We start from the raw sequence: 19,406 nt of genomic DNA, 5'->3' as shown, positions 1-19,406 counted from the left end.
ATGGGGGGACTGTGCCATGAGCATCTCTCCTGGGAAGTAAGTGCAAAGGGGCCACAGTGGAGTCATGTGCCAGTAGTGGGGTTCCCTCAGTGTATTCCCCGCATTTCACAGAGGCAGGACAGATGGGGAGGCCTCTGACACCGTAGGGCAGATCCAGCTCCCTGGTGGTTTCCCTGCCTGCGGTGTCTGGAGTGTGAGGTGATGAGAAGGGGAAAGGGTGCTGGGCCAAACTGCAAATATGGGGAGACCGAGTCCCAGCAGCAGCAGAACATGAGGCAAAAGCTGATGCCATGAGTCTCGCATCCAAAGCATGGTCTGCCTTTCATGAACTCGTCTTTCAACACTGCCGTGAGCAGAATTTTTCTTTGGGGCCAACTTGAAGCCTGCTGTAAACAAGCTGACAAACTTCGACTTACATTCCATCTCCTTTCCCCTAGATTGTAATGGTTTTCTATGGCACACAGAAGCAACACAAAAATTATTCCTGTGTTTTTCTACATCATTAAAGAATGTTCCTTAAGCCCTTGGTAACTTGGGACTTAGGGTCTGCCGCTGCTCATCTGTATGCCGTAGAAACCGGGCCCACACTGATAATGATTTTGGTGTTAACTCTCCCAGTATCTGAAGGGCTTTTCTTTTTGTTAAATTTTTTTGTGTCTTGTTTGAAAAAAATGGTCAAGATTTTGTCTGTTCTTCTTGGGGAGAATTTCTGTGAATAGGAAATGTATTAATCCATTTGATTTTACCAAAGACTTCTACATCGGGCGGCTTTAAAATATATTTAAAATGTTTATTTAAAATCCAAGTCAAATGATTTTTAACAAATTGTCTCAAGATAGACGGAACTGACTTTTTGGAGTAATGGTATTGTTTATTCTTTGTATTGCAGTAGCACCTAGAGAACCCTATCGTGCTAGATGCAGAACAAACATGTAACAGAGATGGTCCCTGCCCACTTGAGCTTACAGCCTTCAGCTTGGCCTCTGCATCGTCCTGCTGGGGCATTAACCAGGCATTCATTCTTCTTACATGCTTCTGCCATTTTAGCTGGCATTTTAGCTGCCCCCTCTCCTGGGGCAATGAGGTCAAACCTGCAAGCCTGATTCCTTCAATACCCCCAACAGAGAAAAGGTCAAAGTAGGAGGCAAGTTTCAGAGAGCTGAACAACTTGCCTTATCCCACTGCACATTTCTCAAACTGATTCCTCACATGCTGTAGATACCAAGCCTGTGGCCGAGCCATGTGGGCTTCCTGAGATCACTGCTACTCCTTGAAGAGCTGTGGTTTCCTTGTTCCCAGTGTCCTCAGGTAGATAGAGGTGTTTGGATAAAAGGAAGCCTTTTCAGTGGTTTATGGTTTATATTATTTTTTTAAAAAAAGTTTTCTTGTTTGTTTTACCTTCTAAGTTTTCCTTCTCATTCAGTACCTTCCAACGGCTGCTGCCATTTGGTGCAAGGGGGAAGGATATAATAAAAAGCAAACCTGACATCACACATGCACACTGTCAATCATCAAAGTATCAAAAACAAAGCTTGCAAGAGCACAAACTTGTATAAATGTGGAGGGGGAAAAAAAAAGGACACTGACTAAGCACATCAGGCCAACTTGCCCCTTTTTTTGAGGTTGTCTCCTGGGTCACCATCCCATCCTTTCCACCCCCTCTCTCAACCCTCAGGTATACCTGGGCTTTGTCTCTTCTAATTCACAGAGCCTTGGAGAGACAGTCCCAGGGAGGGATGAGCGAGGAATCCTTAACATTGGTTCATGCTTGATCAAGTTATGGGGTCTTAGGGGCAAAAGAAGCCAAAAGGTAATTTCCCTAGATCTGTCTGTTCCCTTCTCTACTCTCACTCAGTGGCATGGACTGGCTCCTACAGGCTGGGAAGGTGATGGGATCATGTGAATGAAGAGGAATGGGCAACTTCTCTGTCTATGCTTGTTTTTGGGCAGATCCCATCTGCTGTTTATCCCTCCTATCCGCAAAAGAGCAAGGGAGAGCCATTGTGCTTCATTTGCAGGGGTGTGAAAGGGATGGGGTGCAAGACCTAAACCCAGAGAAAAAAAAATCTAATTAAGGATAACAAACATGTAACTCAGGGAAAGGGAGAGGAGAGGTCTGGACCTTGGCAAACAGAAAAGTTGAATTGTGGTTTCCAGTGTGTGCTAGAGCCTAGCTCTGATTGAAGCCACGTGGCTTGTGAATAACGCTGGCAGAAGCAGAGCAACTGGCACTTTGGCATTGTGTTAGCAGAGGGGAAGGACAGCTCTTTCTACTGAGGTGCTTCTAACTTGTTACCCCCAGAAATAAATAAATAAATATCCTGAAGCTGTGCATGTCTTTGGTGCAGCCCAGCAGAGCTGTCTCTGAACCCCTGGTCAAGGAGACCTCATTCTCGCCCCACGTCTTGCAAGGCAAGGGCAATGTCAGGGAACAGCACTTTCAAAACACAAGCCAAATGCAGAGTGCTCTGAAACCAAATCCCTCTGCTTGCAAATAAGAAAGTTGAGTTTCTAATTACTTGTTTCTAAATGGTTTCTCACAAACTTCCTTTGGAGATGGGGAAGATGAAAGAAAATGGGATGAGTGCTCCCTGGCCCAAGCTCAATATCCAGAATCTCTGCTTAGAGCTCTCAAGGAAGAGGGGCTTCCTCAAAGAAGTCTCCTGTCCAGAACCCATGATGCAGCATGCATCTCTGGGAGATGCGGAAGCTGCTACCAGCGTGCTTTGAGGTTACGATACCCAGCCCCCTGTGGCTAAGGAAGAAAAAAAAAATATTCTTTACCTCTGTAGAGGCGGGTCTAGATACAGTCATCTGAGTCCCACCTACCCCACAAGTCTGGGGGAGCTTGGATGTGGACTCCTGTGACCTGTTACAGGGACAGGCTCAAACAGGTACTACTTGGATGTGAATCCAAATCCAAATTCCCACAGATTTTTGGCTGCCAGTTGGCTGGGAGCCTTTATTCTATCTCTAATTCCACAAAAGAAAAAGAAACAAAAAACAATAAAGTAAAAGGTGCTTTTAAAATACCATGAGGAGAGAAACTGCAATGGAAATAAATAGTGAAAAAAACAATGTTAACATTTTCGGTGTCACAGCAACTCTGAAATTCAAGTAGTGTGCACATGCTACAGCACTTTCTCATGGCCACTATCGGCGCAGCCTGAGGTTCAGAGCTCAGATTGTGTCCCGTTGTTCACTGAAACAACCAACTCCTCCCTGGCGCTGGAATGGATTTAGAGAGAAGGGGAGAGGAAAGATGGATGCAGTCTCTGCTGATAATCAGGTCTTTCCTGTGTCCACCTGATGCTGCGCTTTAGCGGGACAAAGACACAAAGTTCTCTTATTTCTGTCCCTGTCTGTCATGCCTGAGATATAACGGCCACGCTTCAAAGTTGGAAAGGGTATTGCTTCAAATAGTCCCCCATCCGCCTAGGTAGAGGGAGCTGGTCCACGTCAGCTGTAGACTTGTTAATCCGTAGCCGGCACAGGTGCTGTAGACTGGGGATGTTGTCTTTGCGGCTGAGCGGCCGGATGAGTTTCAAGTGTACTGCAGCTGCTGCCATCTCTTTTTGCATGGGAGGTAGAGGAGACGGAGGTGGGTAAGGAGCCTCATTCTTGCTTTCCATTGTGCAGGACGTGACATAATGCTGGATAAGACTGACCACATCTGGGAAGGCCAGGATGCGAGGTTTAGACAAGTAGTTTGAGTCTAGGCGGAACTTGCTGTCAGCATATTCAATGCGCACGTTGGTGGGTCCTCGGTTTGTCTTGACAGAGAGTGTGAACAGGTAGCTGGGGTGGGTGCTGTCCCGTACCAGGAAGGTGCCTTCAGGCATCTTCTGGAGATGCTGTTTGGCCTCACTGGCAGTGATAGATCCCCAGTACCAACCTGGAAAAGCATCCCAGAAAGAACTTGTTAGGGAAAGAACATATTAAAGGACTGGCAGTGTATTTAGAGAAGCCTTGAAGCCTGCTGAGTTCAGGGCTTGGGAAGTAACCAGGGTTTCCTACCTATGCTTGTCATTGCTGTGCTGGGGCTTGGGATAGGGCTGAGTCCTTTTGCAGCTACTGCAGTTTACAGAGAAAGGGGACTTTTTGCAATTCTTTCCCCTGACTCAGCTATAAAAGACAAAGCTGTTGCTTACACTAGTAATAAATTACTTCATGATACAAGTTTGTAGAGACGGAAAACACACTTGCTGCATCCACAAGAGTCAGCCATGGCTGTGACAGGACCAGGTTCCTAGCTGAAGCGGGATCAAGAGATTCGTCCTGGAGCTCAGATTGCAGAGTTGGCTCCCTGCTCCCTGTAGCCTTCTGACCCCTTGACTTTGAGAGTTGAACCTTACCAGATTCTCGCAGATAGGAGAAGGTTTTTGCAATGCAGAGAAGGTCTTCTTCAGGGTCTCGTGTCTGAGGTGGGTTGCTGTCTGGAACTGGTACTGCAAAGGCAGGTGCAGACTCCTCCTGGAAGGCCATAACTGGGAGAGGCTGCATGATCGGCTCCGACAAATCCACAACACCCCTGAGTGACAATCTCCTGATCTTTTCCTCCGCCAGCAAAGGATGAGGTCTGAAATGAAGGACATACTCTGCTATTTTCCTTGCTTTGAAACAGGTTCCAGCATCTGTTCAGTGCATGCTACATTGTACTGTGACGTTATGTTTTGTCAACAGATCCTCAATATGATTATGTTTCAGAGAGGTGAGGGGGGAGAAACTACACAGCTAAAGATGAGCCCTTAGAAACAGGGAGAGAGAGTTGGCCTCTTTTGCCTTATAAAAGGTGGTCTATCTTGCAATTTAGGTTGCTTTGAAACCTGATATTTTTAGATGTTGCCTTTTAATATGTAGTTTTAGAGGCAATAAGTTTCATAGCAGCACTACAGCTTCACTTACATCATTACAACATTGGAGCATTTCTTTTTCTGCCAGTGAGTGTGTTAGTCATTTACTGTATTATAACAAGCAGAAAGGGGAGTAGCTTGGGTTTTGTCCTACCTGCTTTCTGCTCAAGGTTGACCTGATCCTAAATGTGTCTGTTGCAACTCACGGTGAGCTGCTGCTGTAGTACAATAATGGGTATTCTTGTTTTAGCCAAGCCTGTGCACTACACAAACACTAGCATTCAATGGCACGATGGAGATCTCAGTGCAACTGTAATCCCTGCAGGATTACGGCGGTAGGAGGTTCTGCCATGACTGGGCTGCTATGAACATTAATCCCTCTGTGACCCAAAGAGAGCATTAGTGTAGCCATTCAGCATCTAAGTGGAGTTTCACAAAGCCTGGAGCTCTTGTGGGCCATGGGTGCTCCTTCTGTGCAGCATGGAGATTTCTAAAGGCAGGCAGAGCTCCAGGGAGAGGATGGATGTTGGGGGTCTGGAAAGTCTTCATTCCCAAGCAACCTCCTGAGCAAAAATATTAGTTTCTGTCTTTTCTTCTAGGCTTTTTGCCTTTGTGTGCCCTATACTGCTGCATGTCCTGTGTTACATCACCCACATACACTCACTTGCTTGAGACATTCTTTCAGGCACTTAATATAAAAGATGGCTGAGTTTCCAGAGAAATACAACACAGTCCTCAACGTGAGACCATCACAGCACCATTGGAGCTGATGGTGATTGCAAAGGCAGCAGCCACCTCCTCCCGCATCACTGAAGAGAGAAGCGGAAGGAGACTCTGAAGTCATAAGCACTTCCCTTCTGATCTTCCTCCTTCTCAGTGCTTTATGTGAACAGTGACACTTTAGATACGTACATAAACGTGTTGTAAACTGATCTGCACTCCACCTTCTCAAACTGCCGAGTCTCAGGTATGGGATGGGGAGCAGGAAGAAGGCATTTGGCGAAAAAGTAGATTAGAGATAACCTCAAAATGACTTCACAATGATTTGTGAGAGCCATGATCAGTTCCATGACTCTGCATTTCTAATAGAACGATGTAAGTTTGGAGGAAGGTTTTTGTAAAACTGCTGGTAAAATTGAATCTATGGAGAGACACTTCTTGCCCATGCAATACACGGCAAAACCCCACTATTCTGTTGGTATTTAGAAAAGAACATTCTTCCTTTTTCCAAATGTCAAATCACATTTCAGAAGCAGGATATCTACTCGGCATTCATGGCATTTGATCCTCATTTCTTAATTTCTATTCATGGGTAGGAAGCCAAACCTAATGAAAGTGATTGCTGGCCCTTATCTTCACCAGGCACCCTTTATCGCAGGGACTGCGTTTTCAGTGGCTCTCACAGAACAGTGGATCTGAATATACTTTTATACCTGGCGATCACTGTTGGGAAACCTCTGAGTTCTCTTTTAAGTCCCACCTGAGCTACATTTGTAGGTGTTGAAGGCCACATTTTTAAAGATCTTTGGATGTCTCCCTCTTACTGTCATGGTCTCCATAAATGTCTAGCTACTTGCCTTCTTGGGGAAAGGAGACTCCTGATTCTCCATTTCCCCCCTTTTTGAGCAAGGAGGACTATAAACCAGATCCTTCACTGTACTGAACCTAACATAATAGTTCACGCTGTGCAAAGAGGGTGTTACACAGGACTGTTGGCAGAGCATTCTCTCTCAGGTGCGTTCTTATACCAACTCTTCACTGAGCTGAAAATGACTGTGACCAATGTTAAGTAAAATCAGTCCTGCGCCACTCACTGCCCGCTCGCTCCCCAGAACTTGAACACCGCAGTCCAAATTCCAAATCTCTCTGAACTTATTTTCTCCTGGAAAATTTTTCTGGCCTACCCTTTGGGAAAGGTTTTGAACACAAAGAAAACTTTTCTTGTTCCTAGCATGGAACTACTTTTTTTTTTCTTTTTATGTACCTACTTTGGAGAGGAAATTGGGAATTCGCTAAGAGACTGGGAAGGAAGGGAGAGATAGCAAAGCTATGTGGGGAAATGTACTCCTGTTTCATTGCAGAAAGTTTTTAATTTCAAGGGCTGTACCAGCTCACAGTTTGGTCCTCCAAAAGACGCATCAACTATGTGAATTTGTCAGTAGGTTTCTCATATAGAGCCACTGTGGGTCTCTCTGAAGCAGAGCCCATGTGCTTGAGATGAGGTTTCCCACCGTGCTTGCTCTCTGCTGCCTTACACTTTCTGCCACCTGAAGCTGAAGGAGCCCAAACCCCATGCAGTCGCTGCGGAGATTCTTCCACTGCAGCCAGAGAAGGGCCATGCTTATACTCTTCCTATTTTCCTTCTATATACTTGCCTAATGCCCCTGTCTTTCCCTACAAAACGTCCGAGCGCAGCTGTAGTCTCAAAGGAGCACTGTAGGATTAGAAATTCTCATAGACTGGGAGGTGCTGGTGTCCTAAACAACTTTGTACATAGGCTGAAGAAAAAAGAGCTGCTACCATGACCAGAGCGGCTCCAAGCACAGGAAGAGGAGAGCAGAGGGATCAGCGAGTAATGGCAGACTACTACTTTTAATGCAAGTACATTTGCAAGAGGGATAAAAAGAGTTTGCTGGGATAAGGACATGTTGAAAGAGGTATGCTGACATGAAAAAGTCAGCCCTTTAATGGGGCAAAGTAAGTATTTGAAAATAATTAGTGTTTGTAAGGAAGAAAGTAGAGGAGAGACACGTGAAGGATCAGGACTGAACAGAATGAAGTGTTAGTACAACAGCTGCGATGAGGAAGAAAATAAATATATAAAATTTGGCATGTCTAGCTGGTAGCCTATGTGGAGTCTCAAGAGAATCAGCAAATGAACTTCCCTGTGCTTTGGCAATTAGCATTTCAAAAAGCCTTGGAAAGCCAAGAAGGTTCAAGAGAATCAGGTATGTCTGATATCATTTAGTGTTAGCTTTGCAGTTACTTTGCTGATAAGCTAAACTTTGTAACACAGTACAAATAGCACAAGAAAAAGTGTGTTGAGCTGCTCTCCCTTCCATCAGCCATGTCCCAAGACTCCCATGGGAGCTTGGTCTGAATAGGAAGGAGAGTATGGAGTCCAGGATATATGAAATCCTAGAGGATAATGAGAAGTGAGCAATAAATGGTCATAAAAAAAAGGAATTAAGAGACAACCATCTACACATCTGGCTACATAACCCGTTCTTAGTGGGTGAAGGGAAGCAGTAGCTCTGGTATGTTAACACTGGAGAAAAGCTTCAGATAAGGGTTTCACAAAGACGAAGCTGAAAAATGAATTCCCTTTTGTGTTGGCTATAGGAACTGCAGCAGTAGGCTGAAAATAAGAGTGAAAAGAAACCCACTTTAGTAGGAAAGTATTGGTAAGCATGAGCTCCACTTGTCTGTGGAACAGATTTTGGGGGAAAATGGCAGAAAAATCCCCATGCTTTCGTCTTTTAAAGCAGACAAGGCAAATGCATTGCTTCTGAGGAAAATCCGCTGAGGGCAGGAGGGATGGGTAATACTGACATTACGGATCAGGCTGAATCAAATGCTGACACTTTCCAAATATGCAGCATATGTAAAAATGCTGGATGATTCCTGCAGACCAGGTATTTACGCGTGTTGATGACCTGAGCTGATCATACAGACACTGAAGCGCCAACACACCGGTACCAGACATCAGTACCGGAGAAGGGACTTGGACGTTACCTGTTTTACTAAACAAAGTTGGTGCAACTATATATGTGCCCCCTATGGCCTTCATTCTACAGAATGCTGTGTATGTGTAAGTCTGTATATATGTACATACACTTCATCTTACCCATAAAAGCAACAGAAAGAGGAAATGATGTGTTTAGCATAAATATTTACTTAGAAATGGACAACATCTGAAATCTGGGGAAGTTCTTCCCTGTAAGCAGTTTGTTTCCACCAGGACATTAGTGAACACCTACAGTCTCAAGTTTGTATCCCCGCTGGTGCTGCACGCGCACCACTGAACAACACACTCCGAGTTTTTACTATTTTTTACTCCCCCAAAGACTTTGAATAACATGTAGTTTTTCAGCAATAGAAAACACGGAAATCGGGAATACTTTACGGTCCTATGATTTTGGCCATGGAATCTCAAAAGCAGACACATAGGACACACACGGACAACTTAGTGCTCACCCAGCGTAAGTCATTCCCGTTCCTTTACAAGCACACATGGCAACTCACACGAGATGAAAAACTGTCCCGGAGAATCTTACCAATTACAATTATCAAACCACGGCTTTTAAAAGAAGGCTGCAAAGTATCTTACCCCTGAACACAGAGGATCATGTCACTCCTGGACCAAGGAAAAAGCATGAAGTCTTCAAGAAGGTGGGAAATGCTTTCTCCTCTTCTCTTTTTTTCTTCTCGTCTCCTTTTTCTTTGCTTCCCAGGAGGAGCAAGCTAGTTCCAGCGTCTAGTTAGGGGTTCACGGTGGGAGAAGGCTGGAGAGTCCCAGCAAACCCCTTCCGCAGTAGGTTGTGTTTCAGACGCAGAAAAAAACGAGCAGAAGGCGAATCAGGCTGTCCGAGAAAGACTTTGTGGATTGTTTAGCAACTTTGGCCAGGAAAATGTGTGCACTCTCAGTGCTTCAGGAAAGAATGTATTCTTGTTCTGCCTTTCAGAAAACGACGACAAGAAAAAGTTTTAAAAATAACCAGAGAAAAGGGAAATTACATATATTTAAAGAGAAAATAATCTTCCTTGAGAGCAATCTTTTAGAAAAAATATTCAGAGCACTCTGAAATAATAATAAATAGATACCAATAAATAATATCCCCCCGAATGCCTGGGGGGGGGGGGGGGGGAGAGAGCCGGCACAGCAGCAACCTGCTTTTTCACTGACTCCAGAAGTAATGAAGCTCCGAGGAAAAAACCCAACCTACTAAGTAATCTTTTGTTTGCCCCTTTTAATCTGTTCCAGGAAGTGAGGGATTCCTGGAATCGTATTGTATTCGCATCACTCTTCCGATATCAGCCACGCGGGGGGGGAGGAGAAAAAAAAAAAAAAAAAGAGAGCGTATAAATAGATGTGTCCATAACGGCCACGTTGATGTCAGCACCGCTCGCCGGGGGAGGGGAGGGGAGCGGAGCCCTCCCGGGAGGCCGGGGGGGGCGGGCAGGCTGCCGGCCGTGCGGAGCCGCCGCCGCCCCGCGTGTTCGCGGAAACGCCTTTGATCCATTTCCAAGAACTTTCCAGGAACGCGGGGCCGCCGCGGCGGGCGCTGCCAATGGGCGCTGCCGCCGCCGCCCGCCCGCCAATGGCCGCCGCCGCCGCCGCCCGCCCGCCAATGGCGGCCGCCGCCGCCACCGCCCGCCCGCCAATGGCCGCCGCCCCCGCCCTCCGCATGCGCGGGGCCGCGGAGGCAGCGCGGAGGGAGCGGCGGCAGCGGCGGCAGCGGGGCGAGGGCAGCGGGGTTCCCGGTTCCCGGTTCCCGGCTCCCACCGCCGCCGCCTGCCTGCGCTTACGCTGGGCTCCCCGCCTCGCCCTGCAATACATTTGCAACGCTCATTTATAGAATCATAGAATCATAGAATCGTTTATGTTGGAAAAGACCTTTAAGATCATCCAGTCCAACCATTAACCTACACTACCAAGTCCACACTAAACCAATCAAGGGTAGACTAGACTAAAATTTATTATTATTATTATTATTTTATTACTTTATTATTATTTATGCACATTTATGCCTTTCCGTCTGCTTTTCTGCATTTGCAGTTAACTATTTTCATTTTGTAATTTTTAAAATTTAGTTCTAACGCCCTCCTGGCATTTCCACGCTCTCCCCACGCCGGCAGCGTCTGTCGGGGTCGCAGGAGCGCTTTCGTGCTTGGGGGCCAAGGGATGTGGCAGGCCGTGGGGCTGGGGCACCTGGGTGCAACAAGGCAGTGTGGCTCACCTGGCGTGCCGCCTGCCCGCACGAGCAGGGGATGGGCCACGTTCCAGTGAACGCAGAGGACGGTGCGCTGAACCGTCTTGTAGTCTAGGCAGGGAAAATACACTTGTCACACTGCACAGGGTGGCCCCGTGCCTCGGGCATCTGGGAATCCCCTGTGAATTTGGATTTCAGCTCCGTTAAGTCTCCTGGAAAGGGTTGTACCACCACCAGTTTGTCCTGCGTTTATAGGTCATCGTCAAGTTAAAATTGGGGGACCCAGGAGGAAATATTTCAGTTACTTTTAGGGTTATTGAACCTTCTGTTCTTCAACACTTTATAACAAAAGCTTGATCATTCTTTTCTGGCCACGAGTTGCCACCTCTTCACATAGACGAGAGAAGAGAGAATGCAAGAGTGTGCTGTCTGGCACCTCCATTGAAGTAGACTGAATATTTTAAAATATTAGTAATCATTGTGCTGTTCAGAACCAAAGTGGATGGGGCCGTGGGGGGAGGGGAAGATGATGATAAGGGTAAGGTTAGAAGGATGTTCTCATGGGCAGGACATGAGCCTGAGAGCAGGAAGCCTATGCTCAGCTCCTGACTCAGCCTGTAACTCCCTGCTGTTTCATTTAGCAGCGGTTTGGCCTTCTGCATGCTTCCATGCATTGTCTTTACCACATCAGGGACAGTGCAGTAATGAGCACTGCTGATAATACTGAGCTATTCAGAGAGAGAGGTGCTGAGGGCTATCTAAGTACCTGGAGGGATGGGGAATGTCATCATGCATGCAGCCCTTGACCAGTTTGCTTCTGATCCTAAGATGGACTTTAGCTGACACTTCATCTGAATACGTGTAAATTCACAGGAGAAGCGAGGGGATAGCAGGGGAGAGAGGAATTTCAATCCTCACCTTTTCAGTGCACCCATGCACAACAGTCAGAAGATATTCAAAGGCTTACTTTTGCAGTTCTGGCACAGGGTTGCGGGGAGACGCCTGCATGTATGTGCTCCTTCAGATCTAAATTCTGCGTTATTTAAAACCTGTTGTTGTGTTGGTGGTGCAGCAGCATGATAGATTTGAACAGAGCTGGACTAGCGAGTAGGAAGTGGCTGCTGTCTCCTGCAAACTGTAGTTAACCTGCACATTCAGAAGGTATTTCATCTTCAGCCTTGGAGGGGGCACTGAGATCACAGCTGTAGGGTGCCGTAAGGCAGGAGTGCTGCAGCCCAGCACAGGCACTGAGAAGCTAGCTTTACATGTTCTTTTACTTAGAATTGGGCTCCATCTAGTGATCTTCTTCTGGAAAAGTCTTTGTGTGCAGGCTCTGTGCAGTTGTTCAAGTAGCCATTTGTATCTCCGGAGCAGGAATGCAATGCGAAGAACTGTACAGTGGAAACATCCCATGCAGAAACAGGTCTCAGTTGGCTGCTCTGTGGAAGCAGCATAAGTGTTCACACCAGTGCAGACACTATGTTGTTCAGTATGCATTGCATTCTGATGCAGTGGTTTTCCACCTGCAGTCACTAGATCCATGCCGCTCTTTTAATGAGTCCTACAGGACCCTGAAAGATGACTATTAAATTGAAGTATCTAATGTATATGAGAATTAATGAAAGGAGCTTTCATTTTCATTGGAAACTTTTTCAGGGGTCCACCTCAAAAACATATTCAGGCTAATGCCTGGGCTATTTTATCTACAAAAATTAGTGATCAGTTTTACGTCAGGAGTGTTCAGTAGTACTTCATCACTCTACCTGAGCATTTTGCCCCTCATTGGCATTTCTCACGCACATGGTAATGCCCTAAGTAGGAAACAGAACAGTGTGCCCAATTTGCCAATGCCCCAGGCCTTGTGCAGTGCATAGGCAGCATAAATTGCTGCCATTCCAACAAATCACTTGTTTAAACCCAGTTTGTACTAATATAAATGGCTCTCCAGGGTTCAGTGTTGCAGAGGCAGTTACAAGAAATATTGTTGAGCGATATCGTTGAGTGATAGGCTTTACTTATCAAAGGTACCAAAGAAAGCTCACAATAAAGTCAGGGAGGTAAGAAAATCGAGAAATCGTGAGCCAGTTAGTCCCTTAGGAAAGTTCACCAACACAACAGCACCATCTACTGATAAATGCGTGTTTGAGAAGCCAGGCGGCCAGAGTCCCCTCTCCCCTGAGGCTAAGTTATGCTGCTTCAGCTGTACAGTTCAACAGTTCCGTAATCTTGTAGAGTTGTTGTAAATGTAAAATGACATCCAAAATCATAACTCTTGAGAGAGGTCTGTGTGTCTGGAGACTAGATTTATCTTCACTATAAATTTGTATATGAAAGACTGAAAGAAAGTTGCCCCTCTGGCTGCTGTGTGGCCATAAGGTCATCTCTGACCCTTAATTCTGTGTTGTAATGTAAGAAATAGCATGCGACCAAACAAACATTAACAATAGTAAGCATCTATTCCTTGTTTAGATGGGCCATCTCGTTATTGGAGTAGGGCACACCTATTTCTGTAATCAACAAAACACAAGAAGGTGATGAACTTACTGTTGTGGTTTTGATTTTCTTTTTTTTTTTTTTTTTTTCTTTTCGAGAAGTCTGAGACAGACACCTCCAGAGCAGAACTGAAAGACAGGCGAAAAAACATGTATATAGTCTCTGTTTCAGACCATGTGTACATGACAGACTAAACTAAAGCTCCTACAAGAAGCTGCTTTTCTTCTCCTTCGTATCACAACATTGTTCTGTAGAACTGCCCTTTCTTTCTTTTAGTATCACAGCTTCTGAAGAACTTCCTGAGAGATTTAATAAGGTTGTTGCAACCACCTAGTCAGATGAAGCTGTGTCCTCACTTCAACCTGACATAAGCCTGACATAAGCCTGACATCTACACATCTATATAATGCATCCCAGAGAGTGGATTTTTCATAACATCAGAAGAAATATATAGCTGTTACTCAGAGGAAGCAATGTTTCAGAAAAACAAGTCACTATATTCTCAGCTGATGGTGATATTTTCTTTGTTGTAGCTGATACTGATTTCCACAAGACATGACTATCAAAGGACTAACTTCTGTGCAAATCATTTTTGTAAATAAACTCAGGTAACTGTAGCATTCAGGTAAGTATCGCTTCTGCAAAATACCCCATCCCTCAAAGAACGTTTGATGACATCAGCTTTCCTAGCTCTCCAGATGAGAGCGAACTCAGATGTTTAATTTTTGTTAAGAAATGAGATATTTGAAAGTCTGAAATGTCTTTGATCCCAAATATTACTGTTACTGAATTGCTACAGCATGGCAAAAAGGCACTGAAAATACCCAGTGGGATAGCCAAAATTAACCTTCTGTATTTAAACAGTAGTGCTCTCTGTGTAAACCAGGTATCTGTGATATCCAAGACACAACAAAATCAGGAACAGCGTATCCAGACTGCAAGCTGGCTAAAATACGAGGCTTCATGGGTTTAACGCACTAGCTTAGAGAGCCAGGGCTGCTGCCCCAAAGCTTACTACAAGATTAGGGCCTTATTGTTTCGTTATTTTTTCCTATAAGCTACTGTTCTAGTTTGGGGCAAGGCAGGCATAGCTGAGCTACTAAATTCTCTCCTGAAATAAGTTGTTTTGTGATGTTGCTGTTGGGGATTTTTGCTAAAAACAGGATTAATATTTAATTTACAGTTTTAGCAATTTTTGTGAGGATGAAAGAACTTTCGCCATAGTGGGCTCTTATCCTGTAATAGTACTGGTTTTTTTTGAAGACTTCAAAAAGCAAACATCAATAAATAAATAAAAACATCTTTTTCAATGAATAATGTCCCCTGGCACAATAAGCTGCAGCGGGCCTGTCAGCGTGTTCTCCATCAGCATCTCCAGAGGATGCTAACATGGCTCAACCTGCCATGAGCACAAAGAGAAGCCACAGGATCCACAGAGTAAGTTTTTGATCATATGAGATGTAATTCCCAGGGAGATCTAAAACTGGCATTTGAAAGCAGACATTGTGAGAAATGCTCCCAGAGCTAGACAGGGGCACAGCTGCAGCCAAGGTAACCGCACTGTGCTCGCTTGCCTTTAGGATGTCAGAGGTGTTGGGGCTATGTGGTTAACCCAGTTGATAACTCCAAGATGTGTGCCTGGACCCAGCATGCTTGTGCCTCCCGCAGAGCTTTTGAGAGAAATTATAAAACTTTAAGCAGCTTAAGAAAAGGATATTGTACAAATGACTGTTCTCAGCTCTGTACAAACTGCGTGTGGATTGCGAAGGCTGGGATTTACAAGTGCAGGAACTTCAGAGTGGGCACCTGTCCTGGTTTTGGCCGCGATAGAGTTAATTTTCTTCCTAGTAGCAGGCATAGTGCTGTGTTTTGGTTTTAGTAGGAGAAGAATGTTGATAACACACTGATGTTTTAGTTGTTGCTAAGTACTGCTTATGCTAGTCAAGGACTTTTCAGCTTCCCATGCTTTGCCAGGTGCACAAGAAACTGGGAGGGGGCACAGCCAGGATAGTTGATCCAAACTGGCCAAAGGGCTATTCCATACCATATGACGTCATGCTCAGTATATAAACTGGGGGCGGTTGGCTGGGGAGCAGCGATTGCTGCTCAGGAACTGTCTGGGTATCGGTCGGCGGGTGGTGAGCAATTGCATTGTGCATCGCTTGCTTTGTATATTATTATTATTATCATTATTATATTGTTATTATTATCATTACTATTTTACTTTATTTCAATTATTAAACTGTTCTTATCTCAACCCAGGAGTGTTTCTCACTCTTACTCCTCCGATTCTCTCCCCCATCCCACTGGGGCAGGGGGAGTGAGCGAGCGGCTGCGTGGTGCTTAGTTGCTGGCTGGGGCTAAACCACGACAGCACCCAACACGGGTTTGCAGGTACAGTCACCTAAGACTCCACACCGGCTCACTGGAGCAGAGTTGTTTCACTAGTGCAGCACCCAAACCAGACCGCTTTGGGTCTGCCCAGCGTGGTCGGAATAACATTCAATAAAAAGCATCAGCTAAGCAAAATCAGGGGAGAAGTCTGGTGGAAGAGATTTAGAAGTTTAGTACAAGAGCATGGGATACTTTCGGCTGTTACTTACAGTATCAGGTTGCCACCTTGCTACTTGTGAAACGGTCTGTTGCAAAGACTTTTAGATATTGAGAAATACTGTCTTTGTCACCAGTTTTAAGGATTTTCTGCATATGATATTCATGTTTTGCCTGGGGTAGAGATACGCTTTTTGCTCAGACAGCCTATCTAAGACAAAAAATGAAGACAAAAAGCACAGAGATATATTTGGGTTTTGTTCCTCAGCTGTGGTCATCCTTGTGTACAGTGAGGCTATTTGATACTTGGGCTGGTGCTGGAAAGGCTTTTTCAGAGTTTATGATGGGTGAAATTAGCAGAAGGTTGGTGTAAGGCCTTATTAACCATGAGTCACACCGGATTTTTAAGGTCTTTGCCCTGTTTAAACTTACTACTGGTTGCTGGTAAAACAGTGAACTTTGCTAAGAGCATATATAGACAATATCAAGTAGTGAACTCAAACAAGCTTAGCTTTCAGTAAGATATCATTTCAAACAGTGACTTGAAAAATGTGTTTTGTATCCTACCAGTTGAACTCTTCTCAGAATCCTGTCTTATTCCCTCATCTTTCCTCCTTACTTGCCTCACAAAGCTTATTTTGTAGAAACTCATTCTTGTAACAGTTAGAAAGAGTCATAATTTCTTAATGAAATTCCTTGCTTCTGACACACACTGTAAAAAATAGCAACCCCTTAAGTAGACATCTGTTTGGAATTTTTGCAATGTTTAATATTTCCCAGAATAGGGCCATAAATTGCCTTCTGCTAGCTTTAATGTGCTAGCCGTTGTAGCTGCTGTTTGCTTTGGTCAGCCATAGATTTTTGTGTACGAGTTACACGGAAATATCAGAAGTGGGGCTGTGAAGGGGAGCTACAAATCGGTGTGAGCAAGTCTATTTCTCACATTATGAAATACAGAAGAGAGCTGAGAGATTTAGAAGTTTTTTGAAGGGTCTGGCCCCGGGTGACTGTGAGCTGGGAAGAGGACTATAGTTACCTGTTGCAAAGAGAAGGAAATTGCCATCCAGGACAAATAGAACAGAAGCCATGGGAAGGAAAATAAGAGCAAGCTGCTGACTACAGAACAGTGTTATTGAAGGTCTGCAACCTGGGAGCTTACCGCTATGTATATGTTTCCCTGAGATTGCCACAGTGGGAGGTGGTGCAAAGCCTAAGGAGGCTGGAAGCCAAACCTGAGAAGGAAAGGTTGGAAATAGCTGTGTTCCTCTGGGATTTGATTCGCCCAGAATAGGTGAACTGAATCAGGGAACCAGGCTGTTCGGTAGCTGAACTGCTGAAAGCCTGGAAGGGAAACCTGAGGCAGAATAGCTGTAGCGTCACATCACGTGGCGATATACTGCAGATCTGCATCCTGCTAAGTTGAACTACTTTTTATCCCTTGGAGAAGGGACTCATTAGCCCTTTTAATTATTTTCCTAATGCTAGAACTCCAGATGCCATTGTGTTATGTAAAATGACAAATGTATTTTTAACTCGTAAAGCATGTGAACTTTAAGCTCTTTCCAGTGATACAAATACAGCTCCATTTCAATGCATGACTCATCTTCACATGTAGGAGAAACTCAGCATTTCACATCCTCATAACCACACTCTGTGCACCAGCCATGAGCGACAGTTGCTGTGGGAACCATCACTTTTAATATCCTGACTGTGCATGCAAAAGTGCAAGGAAATACTGACTGCTTCTTTGGCAGAAAAGGTCGCCTTTAGTAACAGCGGCGACTGTTTCGGTAGCCATAGTGCCTGAAGGATCAGTTTGGCCAGTACCGAGGCTCAATGCTTTGCTCCATAGCAATGGCTTTACTGGTTTAAAACAGGTTTTAGAGTGTACGTGTCAATCCTTTCCCCTGCGTTAAACGAGCGATCGGGGGGCAGGGGCCGGCGGTGCTCCCGGCCGGGCCGAGCCGGGCCGGGCCGGGCCGGGCCTCCCCGCCGGGCCCCGCCACCGCACAAGGCCGGAGCCGCCGAGGCAGCTTCGTCCCCCTCTGGCAGGGCCGTTTACCCTCACAAATTCATAACGCGGCCCGGTGCCTTCAAAACACCGCCCCTGCGCGGGGGATGTTCTCCGCCAGCCGCTCAGCCTTCCTCAGGGAACCTGCCGCCGGGCACCGCCCGCTCTGGCCCACGCAGCCGCGGGAGGGGGGATGAGGCAGCTCCCGCCGGGGCCTCCCCCTCCCCCTTTAGCCCATGCGTGGCCCGCACCGGCTCGACCCCGGGGGAACGGAGTTCCCCCGGGGTCGAGCCGGTGCGGACCACGCCGCGGGCGGCCGCCCCTCAGCGCAGGGGGGAGGCGGCGCGCACCTGCCCAGGGCGTCGGGGCGGGCCCAGGCAGACCCCGCCTTCCGGGACTCCGCACCGGGAAGCCTCGGCTGGGGCCGCGCCGCGCCGCCACAGGCAGGTAACCGTCCTCCGGCGGGGCCCGGCGGTGGAGCCCCCCCACGCCCCCCCTCCGCTACCGTCCCCCCGCCGCCGCCGCCCCCCTGCGCGCCGTGGGGTCCGCCTCGCCTCACTTCACCTCACCGCAGGGGTTTCCCGCCTCGGGGCTTTCCCGCCCTCCGCCTCGCAGTGCAGGGGGGCTGAGGGAGCTGCTCCCTCGCCCGGGGCGGCTGCCTGAGGGGCAGGCCTCGGGCCCGGCAGCCCCCCCCGGCGTGAGGAACGGCCCTCAGCTTCCCCGGGGCGCTTCGCTGGTGGCGTAGCCGTGTTAACGGGACTGGGAGGCCCTGGCACCTGTACCTCCCCCGGGGCTGCGCTCCTGCGAGGCCAGAGGCCCTCTGGTCCCCAGTGGTGTCAGGCAGCGCCTTGGCTTTAGGAGCCAACGCTGTTGCACCTCCGTGTACCTGAGTTTTTGGGTGGTTTGATGGTCCCCTAAGCAATGTCGCACCTGCCCCTCGCTCAGCGGACCATGGCGATTTGGTTAGCGCTGGGCTAGCATCAGGTCTGATGCCCGCCAAGGTGGTGCCCCTCTGCGGTTTAATCCAGGTATTTGTGGTTCCCTTGCATAACTTTGAGCGTTGGGATGAGGCAGAGGCACCACTGTGGAGATTTCTACACAAAATGCTGAGGCAACAAGTTGTTGATGCAGGCTTATAAGCTCCTCGAAGCAGAGGCCATCTCTGTTCTGTTGCGCAGAGCTTAGCTGAGTAAGACTTTAGTCCAAGACTTAGCACAGACACTTGTTGCAGTAGAAGCAGTAATTTGTAACTGTGGATTGGTAGCTGTGTGTATTGGAACTGGGGTGACTGGTCCGTAAAGCTAAACAAAGTGTGCTTTCCTGAGGTGAACCTCCACTTTTGGCCTCTCTAGCGCCTGGTCATCTTGTTAAGAAAGGAAGAGAGAAAAGTGGTTAGGTGAGAGAGCGGTTCGTTCACATCAATTGCTAATACTCGTTTACATTTTTACTCAGGACTAAATGGCAAGCAGATGGACTGTTTGAAGCACTGGGTTTGATCGCCTAAGAGGAGGGACTTCACTGAGGATACCCCACAGGGAATCTGTTGGGTATCTTTGTCATCTCAGA

General features: G+C 46.8%; 1 protein-coding gene across 1 annotated transcript; it reads right to left on the bottom strand.

Moving 5' to 3' along the window:
- Positions 1-776: 776 nt before the first annotated feature.
- Positions 777-9,798, bottom strand: CISH (cytokine inducible SH2 containing protein). The gene is made up of 3 exons (XM_009479084.2): positions 9,184-9,798; positions 4,356-4,579; positions 777-3,895 (listed from the first exon to the last, which is right to left on the bottom strand). Exons 1-3 carry the CDS (start codon positions 9,228-9,230, stop codon positions 3,393-3,395), a joined length of 774 nt encoding a protein of 257 aa, XP_009477359.1. The 5' UTR covers positions 9,231-9,798; the 3' UTR covers positions 777-3,392.
- Positions 9,799-19,406: the final 9,608 nt, after the last annotated feature.

The sequence above is a fragment of the Pelecanus crispus genome, chromosome 7, assembly GCF_030463565.1.
Source record: "Pelecanus crispus isolate bPelCri1 chromosome 7, bPelCri1.pri, whole genome shotgun sequence".
Classification (NCBI taxonomy): domain Eukaryota; kingdom Metazoa; phylum Chordata; class Aves; order Pelecaniformes; family Pelecanidae; genus Pelecanus; species Pelecanus crispus.
The sequence above is the reverse complement of the archived record's forward strand: the minus strand, read 5'-3'. Positions and strand labels throughout refer to the sequence as shown.

Bases quoted from the DNA above. Each gene is read 5' to 3' on its own strand.
- CISH (XM_009479084.2), bottom strand. From the start codon at position 9,230: ATGCTTTTTCCTTGGTCCAGGAGTGACATGATCCTCTGTGTTCAGGG. The intron at 4,580-9,183 runs GTAAGATACTTT...CCTTCATTTCAG, and splicing joins ATGATCCTCTGTGTTCAGGG to ACCTCATCCTTTGCTGGCGG. The intron at 3,896-4,355 runs GTAAGGTTCAAC...ATGCTTTTCCAG, and splicing joins CTCCTATCTGCGAGAATCTG to GTTGGTACTGGGGATCTATC.